Raw genomic sequence first — 13,454 nt, 5'->3', positions numbered from 1 at the left:
GGTTTGGAGTGTGAACGCAGCCTAAGTGACAGCAGAGGTGAATGTCTAGAAGTTACAGCAACACAGAATTTATTTGGGATTTTCATTTGTACAGATATATTTATGTGTGGCATTAAGTTAAAAAGCTGCAGCAATCTAAATATGGTCTGAGTAACAGCAAGGTGACCTTTTCATCATGTGATTAATTATTGAATGTGCGATCTTTGCAGTGAATCTTTCCTCTATTTGTGATTTCTACCTTGAGAAATTTGCTCCATAATAGAAAAAATACAGTATGAATTAACTAAATTAAGGTCCTTTCACAAAACATATAAATGTTTGATTGATTCCAAAACATGCACTACAGGAGCAGGAATGAAAAATACCACTGAACACAAATTTCTAAAAATAGTTTTTTCTGGAATTGCAGCAGCATAATCTTACTTTTTTGAAATCCCTAATCTGTAGTTTTTTAAATGGACACTCCTTCACCTTTTGGCACTCTTAAAAATCTATGAAAAATGGAACTGAAACACTTATTAATGTATATTTAATCATTTAAAGTTGGTCCAAACTTTTAACCAGAAATCTATCATTTTCTGTTTTCTCTAAAAGTATAAGTTGATAAAGAGGCCCACTTCTTCCAGCCAGTCCTCAAAATGGGAAAGACAAATAGATCACGCAATTCTTGTGAGACAAATGGGTTTTTGTTTTGCAAGAAAATACTTTCCCACCTTAATATACCTATATTTACAGTCAAAATAGTTTAAAACAACCGAAAATGTGACTAACCAGACTGAATGAGGACCCAGATTCATGTTGTCATCATGGACAGGGAGTAGGATTGTGAAAAAGGTTAATAAAGTTGTCAAAACTCAGTGTTTTTAGCATGAGAGTGGTCTCCTGCAATAAAAGATTAATATTATTTCAAGGCTAATTACACATTTTCGCAAGCGGCGTCGTTAATCTGGTGAGTGCTGCAAATATAAACATTGAGTGTCTACAATTTGAATCATAAATAAACTAATTTACAGGAATCTAGATAAAAAAAAATTAGATTTAAAAAACAAAAACTTCCATTTGTGACTGTAGATTAATCTCCGTGGTGAAGGATTCAGACAGATGACAGATTGAATGAGACACATTGCTGACTCTGTTAGAAAAAGTGTAAATGCAAATCAATAGAGATCAGCTTGTAGAGATCACATTCCTGTCTAGCTAGGAGACGTTTCTTTCACCATGATCAACACCCGGCTCATAGTTTTGATTACGTTTGACTCACTGAAAAGTTTTTGGGGACTTTAGGGACTTAATTGATTAAATCTCCTGGTTTCAGAAATGTGCAGAGTCCTTTTTTGGTGCTCTGACTCAGACGTCCCCTTCTTAAAGGGAGCTGCTCTCTAATCTATTAGCGATGTTTTAGGTTGTAAGTGCATTAGAACTGTCTCCTTCTCTGTGCAGCAATTATGTGCAATTATAAGCATCACTATGCTTGTTTTGTGGTTTTTATCCCACTCAGCTCGCCCTCACGCTCTTCCTCTCCTCCCCTCATAGATTTCAGACACCATTACTGGACTGCAGCTCTCCGTCTCTGGCCCTCTCAGCTCCATGGAGGAGATGTTTTCCGGCAGCAAGCCGTTCCTGGTGTCGACGCGAAACTGCCGGAGATTGTCCGAGAACGTGATAAACCTCCTCTCCTCCGTCTCCCTGGCCCGGTCCAGCGTAGAGGCGGGGCCAGGAAACGACAGCAGCGTCAGCGGGGCGTCCATCACGCCCCTGACGCCCGTCCCGCCCTCTGTGGTTCCCACGGTGGTGCCCACCAGCAGCTTGTTGCCCAACCCCTTCACGCCTGGCTGGGCCGCCAACACACTGGTAGTCAATGAGGACTACAGGTAAGGTTATTTATCATGGTTTAAAGAGATTTCTGTGGATAAATATTTATTCAAGGAAAATTATTTTAAAAAATTTGATCGTCTTTAACAACACACAGATAAATACAATTTATGCAAAAATGACAATGTACAATTTCACATTATTAAAAAATAGCAAAGATAAATAGTTAAAATTGCAGGTTTTTTTTAAATATTTAGTGGCTAAATATAAAAAATATAACATAATGATTGGCTGAAGTTAAGTTGAACTGTGACAAAAACAAAACAGCCTCATTGATGGATATATAGTTCATTTATTGACTGTCTTCACATGAGACATTAACACATTACTGCCAAACTAACTTGGGCCTTGAAGATTAATTACTAAACTGTGGTATCCTGATTATTGTTTGTTTAATTTGATTTATTTTTATTTCAAACAATAAAAATAAAATGATTGTTTACTTTTAGTGATATGTTTATTTGACAAATAAAATTTTTAATCAAATTTGATTTATTTGATATAAAATTTTGATTTGATAAATCAAAATGTATTAATTCTGTTTTGATAAATTCAAATTGATCAAATTCTAAACATTTGATACATTTTATAAATAATTTTGAGAACAATGTATCATTTTGATAAGTTATCATTTTTGATAACTTATCAAAATGATCAAGTTTGCTTTATCAAAATACATTTTTGGTCAAATTTGATTTATCCTTTTTTTTTTTTCTTAAGTAAAATCAAACAAAAATTAAACAGTATACCAAAGTAAGACAGTAAAAAATATTCATTTTATGCTTGCCATGATACATGACATTTTACCAGTTGTTTGAAATAAATATATATTTTATTTAATACCATCATATTTATTCATCTTGATTATGAATTTTAATTTCACCCTTCATGTCTTGTGATACAACTTTTAATACTTGAAGGTTGAATGTAATTAACTCAACTGATATTTTCTTTACTGCATTGCATATGAGGAGAAAATTGGTTCTGCTCGTTTGATCACTGATGTGAAAATCTCCGTGTTTCTTTAGGTGGCTGTCGTACGTGTTGCTGCTGCTGCTCGACCTCATAGTGTGTCTGTTCATCCTGCTTGGACTGGCCAAGCAAGCCCGCTGGCTGCTCATCCTGTGAGTGAACTCAGTATTTTATCTCCAGACTGAAACCGCTCTGGCCTGATGTACTGAGTGTTCCTCTGGCTGAGCAGTGTTTGCTTTCCCCTCCCTCCTCACAGGATGACCGTGCTGGCATGGCTGGCTCTCTTCCTTAGCTGGGGCTCCCTGGGTTTGGAAACGGCCACGGTGGTGGTGAGTATGGATCCAGAAAAACTGGGCAGAAACAGGAACGATACCAGGGACTGTCAGTGAAAGGCAGCAGTTGAGAGATGATGGATTAAGGAGCTTTGGCCCCTGATGGCAGGCCTGTGTTTAATTTCTGTCTCCATTGTGCTAAACTGTGAAAAGCCCAGCCTCGTAGGGAATGCTGCAGTCATGGCAGAGAATCAAGACGGCAGGAAAATGGGTCAGAGATTAAAGATTCAATGAGCGTGTGCACGCTTGTTAACAAAGTGCATTTGTCCCACTGGAGTGCGCGTTCTTGCATGCAAGTGTACTCGCAAGTTTGTGGGCGTTTGGCTTGGAGAAGTAAAGATAAAAGATGAAGAGAAGTGCCTTAAGCAAGAGTGAGAAGGGGACAGGAAGAGCTGGGGAGTGCATTTTAGGATCAGGAAGCAGAAACAATCAGCTTGCTGTCAGTGGGATAAGCTCAAAGCCTTTGCTGCAGCTTGACATATTGGGTAATAACACCAATGTACATTTACAATTTTGGGAGCAAAGGTCAAACCCTGCTGTACTGTTTCACCCTTAAAATTGCAGACAGGCTGACTTTTATGGAGCACGAAGAGCCTGTTTACATCTGCGGCCAAAGAATGTCCGTTTTTAGTTGTAAAGTGCGGCCATTGTCTCGGAGGGCGGGGGGAGGTGCTTTCATCCGTCAAAAGAGTCGAAAGTGTGGATATATTTTCTATTCAGTTTCCCAGTGTCATGTGGGGCTGGTGGGAGATGTCCCAAAGCGTGTGCGTCCACACAGAGCCACTCTGTCCTTGGTTACTGACAGGGAAACAATGGAGCAGCTGTGATGCGGCCCAGTCTGTGCTGTGTTGGGTCAGTGGTTCCAGTCTGTCAGCTTGTGTGGGGCTCTCACTCCCTCTTCTGGTGGGGCGATCTCAAGCTGTGACTTTTTTTTTGTGGTATAGCACTTGAACGTTTCCAAATTTCATCACATTCTTACAATAAACTTCAGTGTATTTTATAGGGATTTCTTGATTTAGACCAACACAAAATGGGGTTTTACTGTGAATTGGATGAAACATGGGAACTATGATGTACATTTGCATTTAAGCCACTTTGTTTTGATACCCTTAAATAATATCAGATTAAAATATCATATTCACCTAAACAGGCAGGTAGGAGTGCATTAATCAGAGAAGCAGCAAAGACACCCATGGTAACTCTGGAGGAGCTGCAGAGATCCATAGCTCATGTAAAATATCATTTAATTTTCCTTCCACTTCACCAACGTTTTGTGATGATCTGAGGGGCGATGTGGACTTGAAGTTCTATTGCAATACTCTGTGCTGCTATTGTGATAACAATATCGACGACCAAGTTGTTAGCTAGCTCAATAGTTACCGTACCAGCCGTCTGAGACTTGCTTCTGGGAGCGAGAAGAGGTGTTAGACTGAAGATCGCTTGCTTGACGTCAGGCATTTATACTGCGAGGAAGCCCCTCCTCCTGGAGCCGCCGTCACTTCTACCAGCCACTCCAGACTGGCGTAATGAAATAGAGTTTCTGGGGGACAGGCGCTGGGGTCGTGTCCCATTGTGAGATACCGAAACGAATGTTGAAAGAGAACTATTTATTACTTTTTTAGGCAACTATATCACTGTGAAGGCTGCAAAACTTGAGAAATGTGTAAAACACTTTTTTAGGACACCAGTTACATAAAAAAAAGTTTGATTAGTATTACAATTCACGCAGTAACTGCACTCAGTCATGTTTTCAAATTTATTGGTTGAACAAACAGTGGAGGAAATGGCTAAAAATAACAATCCAGACAGTTTTTTTTTTAAAAACATTATTAGTTGGAATTTATCATGACAGCAATAAATCAAAATTCTTAACATGACAAGAAATTTATTATGATAAACGAAATAATAAAAGATACAATAAATGCAGACTCCTAGTTGCTCTTACACACAATAGGCTAATAAATTGCAAACCCATTTGTGGCTGTAATGTGAAAAATGTTTCACAGTTAGAGCAGTCCGAACACTTTAGCAAATAACTGGATCTTTAAAGTGCATTCAACTCAAAATAAGTTCAGGAGGGAAAGCACTAATTAACCTGTAGCCACTGTTACATGAATAGAGATTTTAATCGCTATGGGATTTTCCTGGTGAAATGAAGATTAAATCAAAAATAAAATAAATAGAAAATAGATTAAAAGACAGGAGGATTCAACATAACCGAACCAATGCTTGCTATAAAGTTTGGGCTGCAGTTAGATATGTTAAACATTTCAACTGGCCAATGTTTCTACTAACATCTGCTGACATCGGTCCTTTCATATCATCCCATCTTTCTCCGTCTGTGGTTCCTGCTGCAGGCCCTCAGCGACTTCTGCTCTGAACCAAACATGTTTGTCCTCAACTCCACCCAGATCACCACCGGCACCAGCTCAGGTATAGATGGTGCAGCTTCTGGAAAAATAAAAAAATAAACCCTTGCCCTGTACATGATCTTCTGCCCTAAATGTGCCTCAGATAGCAGAATCAAAAACAATACCAGATGAATGTTCCTTTCTGTTGTGCGCTGATCTTTTGTGTGCTGCTGTTTTGCTGCACATTCAGACGTGTTGGATTATTACCTGACCTGCAGCAGGAGCATGAACAGTCCATTCCAGCAGGTAATGTGATCTCTTTCAGTCATGTGGGCATGTTTCAGCACATTAAACTGTGAGCACCGAGTAGGAAAGTGGAATGTAAAGCTTCCCAGAAGGGCGAGAAGTATAGATGTTCATGTACGGCCAGTTTGTTTACATAAACTCATCAGATCAAACCAACCGTGATTATTTGAATAAATCTGTCTCATCCAGCTGCAGAGAAAACAAACCACAAATTAACAACAGAAGAGTTTCGTGGTTGGGAAATTTACAATCTGCTAAATATTCTACAGTCAGTTGCCAGCAGTATTTCAATGAAGCGACTAGGGGTGACGGCAACTGAGACAGAATGTGGACAGAAACGTGAAATCACAAAGCGAGATTAGTGGAGGCTGAAAGGTCTAAATCAATAACAATACAGATCAATAGCAATCTTTCATAACTGTTTTGCGCATTTTTTTCCCAGAGTCCACAAAGACCAACCATTGTTTAGCTTATGCCTTGTTATGTGTAGAACTGCAGTGTAATTTTCTTTATGGAAAACTAATAAAACTCAAGTCAGAAAGGAAAAAAAAAGTATCAATAACAATATCAATAGATAATATGACTGATAGAATCTTCAATAATTTCACTAAACTCTCATCCAGAACTGCACAGCATTTGTTCCAATTTTACTTGATTTTACAGCGTTTACACGTCTTCCCCTTCTCTCTTAATCCCTTTTTTCTGTCTAATTAATGTGGAATAAAATCCACTGGTGCCAAAATTAAGATTTAAAAAAGGAAAATGTATAGATAATGCTTTGTGTCATAACACAAAGGCCTGTGTTATGATGAGATGGAGGGATAGTCTGTGACAGGAAACCATCTAATGCTTTTTTTGATGATTTCTCTGCAGTGTGATATAGCTCATCTGCTGAATTATTAATGTAGAATTATTAGAGCATGTCTGCATTGAATAAAATACACAAAATATAAAAAAAATTGCATAAGAATGATTAAAAGTCTCAATGATGAACATCGTACTGTAGATTACTCAGATTAGCATTTACACTCATAAGAAAACAAACAAAGTAAAAGTGAAAATACAAATCAAAAGCATGTGATGGCACTGACCTCAGTGAATCTCTGGATTTAGCTGCTGACCCAGTCTCAGAGGGCGCTGTCAAGCATCCACACACACCTCTCCAGCCTGGAAAGGAATGCTCTGCCACAGTTCCCCAAAGCCGAGGTAGGCAACAGCTTTTGCACAGAAAAATGCAAGTAAAAGACTCGACAGGGAAATTCTCACATTTGTCCACTTTGTGCCACTTGCAGAAATCACTCAGGGAGGTTCAGCAGATACTCAACACCACAGAGGGCAACTTTCATCAGCTGGTGGCACTGCTGAACTGCAGGATCCTTAATAAGGTACTGCATTAAAACCAAGCATTCCCAAACCATGACCTCCAAACTTTCTGAGCATTGTATCCCTTTTTTTTTCTCCTTTTAGGACTACATCGACTCACTCAAAGGCCTGTGTTATGACGGAATGGAGGGATTGCTCTACCTCTCCCTTTACTCTTTCCTCTCTGGCCTGGCCTTCACTGCCATCCTTTGCTCTCTGCCTGGAGCCTGGAGAAGCTTTCCCAGGTGAAAAAGAAACATCATGCAGGCACTTGAATGGCTCAGATATCTGTTACTCTTTAACATTTACGACTGTCGATGGTGAACATTCCTGCTTTAAAAGCAGAAAGTATTTATGTCAGGATGAATTTGTTACTCCACTGTTTCACAGTCCATGCCTCCTACACAAGCTTATTATGACAATAAACATCACAGATTTCTGTATTATATGCAATACTTCTCAACATTTAGTGTGCGCAGAAACACTGGAGTTCATTTTAAGACTATACATACTGTATAGGCTTGGCTGATGTGGTAATAGTAGCTAAATATTCACAACAATCCTTAAATAGAGTTTTATAAGGATACTGAGAGATTTTGCTATGTGTAATCGTTGAAGATAATCATACCAAACACTTTAAATGAGTTTCTAGTGAAAATATCTTAGTACAATGGAAATAAGACAAAACTAACTTATAAAAAACTTTTCATCCAGATATAAAAGCTTGTTGTAAGTCAATGATTTCTTATTATTGATGAAAATGGTTCATTCCACTGGCAGATTATTTCACTCGTAACAGAGAAAAATGTTGTAGAGCCACAGTTGTGAGAAACTCCATCAGGATTGACTCACTCAAATTTTTTGCAGTGACGTACATGTGAGGTATGAATGGCACTTATGATGGAGAATATTTTGATATGGTGTTATCTTTTCCTGCGTCATTACATCTAAAGGCATGTGCACACTAGCATGTCCAGATATTAGACGCCTAGTCCACATGCAGTAAAAACTAATACATTTTATGCACTTTCAAAAACTCAGTTTAATTTAAACTAAAACCAACTATTTATAAAGACTCTGACAAAGAGATTTGAGAAAATTCGCATTTGTTTGCGTGTGTTCATGGGAAAACGGAGATTTAGCGTCCAGCGCATTACAGTCTGCGACGCATATGTGGTTTTGACAAGATTTCCAATCAACATCGCCTTGTATTTTAATAATTTTATATTTGAAAACGCTACTTTAAAGTACTTCAACATATATATCTGTCCACGCAAATTAACCTTCTGCCGCCATGTTTAATTCCGAACAGGAAGTCGTGGTTATTTTGAAGGAATTTGAGAGACTTACAGGTTTTACCTTTGTGCTATGCTGCCCCCTATGGGTTTGGCATGTTTAAAACAACATAGAACAACGTAGAATTTTGCAAGTTTGTGGATAAAAGCTATTCTGAAACTGACCTCATGGGTATGATATTATTTTTTTAAACGATTGGCAAATATATTTGTTTTTATAAAGACCCAACTACATGAGTACAAGGTGTAAGATTCTGAGCATCAATCAGTCCAGGTCCAGGTGCTCCAGGAAAAGAACCTCATGCTCAGTCTCCAGTCAGTGGAGGACTGTGAAAAAAATTTGACAGTGACTGAAAATAGAGCATCAATGGGTTTTTCAACTACATAATTCTCCAAAATTTATGTCAGGTGTGCAAAATATTGTTAGCAAAGGTACCAATAACTGAAAAACAGTAGTGCATGGATTCCTCACCAATTCATAATGAACAGATTTACTCAAATCAAAGGTGGGTTCCTGTAAATGTGGCTGACACTGAATTTACTCAATCTACCAACTATAACTAATTACAGAGACTCAATGGTTTCCATTTCCTTGATCTTATGTTTCCCCGTTTTTGCTTTTTCTCTCTGTCATGGACGCCAACAGTGAATCAGAGGAGTACGACGACTCGGACAGCGAGAGTGAGGACCCCTTCACCTCCCATCAGGCACGTAGACAGGCATCCTCGGGGTCTCAACGAGGGGCAATGGCCCCCTTCTATAATTACCCGGGGGCCGGGTGGACACCCCCGTTTTCTAGTGCGCCGCCCCTCCCGTGAGTAACACAGACACTCAGACACACAGACAGACAGACAGACAGACAGACAGACAAAACATGCTGAATGTTTTCAGACACACATCAACCTTGTGATTCTGTCGCCACATCTGGACCATCTGGCACCTTCACACTGCTGACCCCCATCTCAGACCAGAGTCCATCAGGAGAGAAACACAACACAGAGTCTGAATCAACGCTGAGAAGAGAGCTTTGAGCTAAAATCCTAGTCCATCATTTCAGATTTACACACGTGTGATGTGATTTATACATCACACAGATTTATCACAGTGTTAGCAAGCTACGCTCATCTTTGCTCAAAGAAAGGCAGATTAGACACGAGGTGACGCCAGTAAATTAGAATTTCTTCTAAAAACAATTCCAGTAAATGAATTTAAAAAGGTGAAACTACATTTAGAGTGAAGTATTTCAGGAATTTGTTTCTATCAATTTTGATGATCATGGCTTACTTACGGCAAAAACCTAATGCTTGGATTTTTAGAAAGTAAGAAAATTACACAAGACCGGTAAATGAAAGCATTTTGATACAGAAATATTACGTTAAAACTAGGGCTGGGTGACATAGTTTTAAAAAGTATCACAATATAAGCATTTCATATCGGTTGATATCGATAATTATACTGGTGGTGTGACCTTTTCTGTTTTATCCACAGTTTTCACCCCACATGGTTGTCTGTTTTTAAGTAGTTATGAGGCACAGAGGTGAAAATTTAAACTGCTGCTGTGCTGTGTCAGTTGCTCAACAAGTTGTTGCTAGGTGACCAAAGAGTGAGTGAGTTGCCAGGTAACCAAAGAGTGAATAAGTCAGTGTAAGCCACCAACCTTGCTTAGCTGGCTGTGAGACGTTGAGCGGCTAAAGTCTTTCCTCTTCCTACATCTGCATCCAATACTAACAGAAAGTTGAGTGGATGGAAAAAGCACTTTGTAGAAAAATGTGTAGTTTTGGGGAAGATTCAAAATAAGTGGACTTTAATTATAGTGAGGCATCGCACACTGACATTTCCAGGGCTTGGCCTAAAACTGTGGGGTTCGTTGTGTTAAGCATGAACCAGAGACAACATCGATAAATGCTAAAGATGGAGAAAAGTTACTTTTGCCCAGTGTGCCAAAGTTCTCCTTTTGTTTGCATTTCATTTGGATATTAATGTAGCAGAGTTTGGATAAAGAGTAGAGAGCCACAGAACACAAGAAGCTTGACGAGTCAATGATGATTTGGGGTTCAGGATTTTGGAGAGTTATCAAGTCCAAAGTCAGCACATGTCAGAGCAGTTCATGGTTCTCTCTGCAGATTACCTTTAATCCACCCACCATATGTCACTATGCTTTATTGGCCAGAATTCTGTCCTGACCTCAGAGAACCTATAGAGAGATTGTTAAGAGGAAGACGAGAGATGCCAGACCCAACAATGAAGGATGCTTTTAAAGAAAGCTGGGCTTCATTTACACCTCAGCACTACCAAAGGCTGATCGCCTTCATGCCACACTGCATTGATGCAATAATCCATGCAAGAAGCCCTGACCAAGTACTGAGTGGACTTACTTTACTATACATGAACATACCATTCAGCAGATCAACATTTCTGTATTAAAAACATTTTTTCATTAGTCTTATATTCTATTTAAGTTTTTAAAGGGGACCTATTATGTAAAATTCACATTTTACACATTGTTGTACTTCCATTTGGGTCTCAACTGCTTGGAAAAACAGCCCAAGCATTATAAAAAAAAAAAAAACAACAATAATTTTTTTTTAGCAATGAGTAAATGTTTTTTGGTGTCTGGAAAATAAGCTGTTTCAAAAATATCCCAGTTGTTAAGTCACATCTGATGGGCACTGCACCATTACCTAGCAACCCCAACGTTTGGTCAGCTGGTTGTACGACTGTATGCCCTGTACAATGGATGCTGGAAAAAAAAAAAGTGTTTTATTGTTGACTTAACATCCAGAAACCACTTGCTACATTCTTGTTGGTTGTGCAGGAGGCTCTACTTCTGCTTTTCAAAGATGTATGGTTGCACATCTATTTGCAGCCATTTTCATGTGTGAGTGTAAACGTTGAGTTGGGGGTGTGGCCAGCAGCAGCTTATTTGGATTTAAAGGGATGAGACGCCCTAAAAAAACGGAAATCTCATTTTCTAAGAATAATTTAGTTTAAAAACTGCAATGAACATGTTTTCTGTAGCCCATAGATCTACAGTAACCTGTTCTAGCCCTTTAAGAAAGTTAATTTGGGGTTTTGATTATAGTTGTAAGCCAATATCATCAAAATGAACATAAATAAAAACTTTATCACTCTGTGCAGAATAAAGCTACAAGGAATTAACTTTTTGAATTTAATTAAATAAACTTTTTCTGATTTATTGCGATGCAGTTGTAGTTTCAGTGTCTACATATACTCATGCACATACACAGAGCTGCCAGGCTGAGCACATGAACTGCAGACAGACACACAGACAGGTCAGTGTGAACTAGAGTGTAGGCAGAGAAACAGACACAGCTCCAGAGGTCGGTCGGTCTGTCTGTCTGTCTGTGTGTCTGTCTATCCGTCTGTCAGGTGTTTTCAGGACAGACAATGTAGTGCCGCTCGGGACATTTCACAGATCTGGTTACAAACGGCCTCCTGTCTCCTGGACAGCAGTTCAGGTGCACTGCTGTGCCGGAAGGGGAGGGGGGGCGTCTCTGATGAGGCTGCGCTCGTAAAAATCCCCGGCGATGTGAGGCTCAGGTTGTCAATAGGTAAACCCTTCGGCCCCCTACTCTCCACTCCTGCATCATCGCTGTCATCCATCTCCTCACTGTGGTGTTCGGATCGCTCAGGTTATTATCTCCCTGCAAACTGTCCTGCTGCTTCTCTCTCTCCAAGATCCTTCTGATCCCCGTTTGGTTCCCCTTCTTTTACGTTCCCCCTCCCCTCAAATTACTTGGTGCTATCTTGCTATAAATTACTCTGATTAGTCTCATTGATGATATTATCACACAGATACAAATATACTGACATATCTTAGGAAGAGAGCAAGCACTATAGCATAGTCCACTCATTTTAAATTTTCTCAGATTTCTGCAAAAACACAAAATCTTACCAAGTATTTCTGGTCTAGTTTCTAGTGCAAATGTCTTTGTACTCTTGAAATAAGACAAAAGTAACTTTTAAGCACAATGCAGGAGCTTGCTTTAAGTAAATAATTCCTTAATATTGATGGAAAAAGTACTAGTTTCCCCAGCAGATTATTTCACTTTTAACAAGACATATTCCCATTTTAGAAGTGAAAAAAATCTGCCAGTGGAACAAGACATTACAATAATATGGGGAAAAAATTCCTGTTCATATGGCAGATTATTTCACTTATAACTAATAAGTACAACTATTTTTTTAAAATCAGTATTAAGGAATTATTTATATAAAACAAGCTCCTATTTCTTGCTGAAAAGTTACTTAAGCTAGTTTTTGTGTATTAAGACATTTGCACTAGAAACTAGACCAAACATACTTGGTAATTTTTTGTTTTTGCAGTGTGTAAGTCAAAGTTTATTAGAGCAATAACATTAGAGCTGGTATATTGGTGATGAATTAGCCTTAAATGCAGGTTTCTGTATGCATCAGGAGTGGACTGTGTGCCTGTCTGGCCCTCGCAGCGCTTCCCTTGAGGGCCAGTGGTGCTTATAGTTACACTAAGTGCTGTGCTTTTCTGCACTTTATTTCTAATCTCTCTCTTCTTCTTTCCTTTTACCTGTCTTTGGGTCCCGTCACCCTGCGGTCCCCTCATCCCCCGTGTCATTCTGATTGTGTCTCACCCCTGCTTCCCCTTCTCTTCCCGCTCCTTCTCTCCCTCCCTCTTCTGTCCTTGTCTCTTTCTGTCTCCATACAGGACTCCAAACGTTTCCTCCAATGGCAACCCTGGCTATGAGAGCCTACCCCTGAGTGACAGGCAGTCCCCACCCCCCTCTGTGAGTTCCTCTGTGCCCATGACGCCATCATGATGTGTTTCATTTTTCCATTGCGGTCCGCGCTCATGCCAGGGACAGAGACGCACCGATCAGAATTTTGTGGCTTTGATCTCCTGATACCAATTTCCCTTTAAGAACTATATAAGTCATTATTATAATGATTCATTGTTTATATGTGAAGCG

The 13,454-nt window shown here is 39.3% G+C and overlaps 1 protein-coding gene across 2 annotated transcripts in view; it reads left to right on the top strand.

Annotated features, from left to right (window-relative positions):
- ttyh1 (tweety family member 1) overlaps positions 1 to 13,454 on the top strand; it is a 30,552-nt gene that overhangs the window by 15,531 nt on the left and 1,567 nt on the right. Inside the window, exons 5-14 of one of the 2 annotated variants that reach the window (XM_028012427.1) lie at positions 1,534 to 1,871; positions 2,901 to 2,996; positions 3,101 to 3,173; positions 5,534 to 5,609; positions 5,778 to 5,833; positions 6,947 to 7,039; positions 7,126 to 7,218; positions 7,301 to 7,440; positions 9,137 to 9,304; positions 13,193 to 13,271. In XM_028012427.1, coding sequence (XP_027868228.1) covers positions 1,534 to 1,871; positions 2,901 to 2,996; positions 3,101 to 3,173; positions 5,534 to 5,609; positions 5,778 to 5,833; positions 6,947 to 7,039; positions 7,126 to 7,218; positions 7,301 to 7,440; positions 9,137 to 9,304; positions 13,193 to 13,271 — 1,212 coding nt within the window. The remainder of the gene's footprint in view (positions 1 to 1,533; positions 1,872 to 2,900; positions 2,997 to 3,100; positions 3,174 to 5,533; positions 5,610 to 5,777; positions 5,834 to 6,946; positions 7,040 to 7,125; positions 7,219 to 7,300; positions 7,441 to 9,136; positions 9,305 to 13,192; positions 13,272 to 13,454) is intronic. The other variant, XM_028012428.1, reaches the window with a different exon arrangement.

Source organism: Xiphophorus couchianus, chromosome 3, assembly GCF_001444195.1.
Source record: "Xiphophorus couchianus chromosome 3, X_couchianus-1.0, whole genome shotgun sequence".
Taxonomy (NCBI): domain Eukaryota; kingdom Metazoa; phylum Chordata; class Actinopteri; order Cyprinodontiformes; family Poeciliidae; genus Xiphophorus; species Xiphophorus couchianus.
The sequence above is the reverse complement of the archived record's forward strand: the minus strand, read 5'-3'. Positions and strand labels throughout refer to the sequence as shown.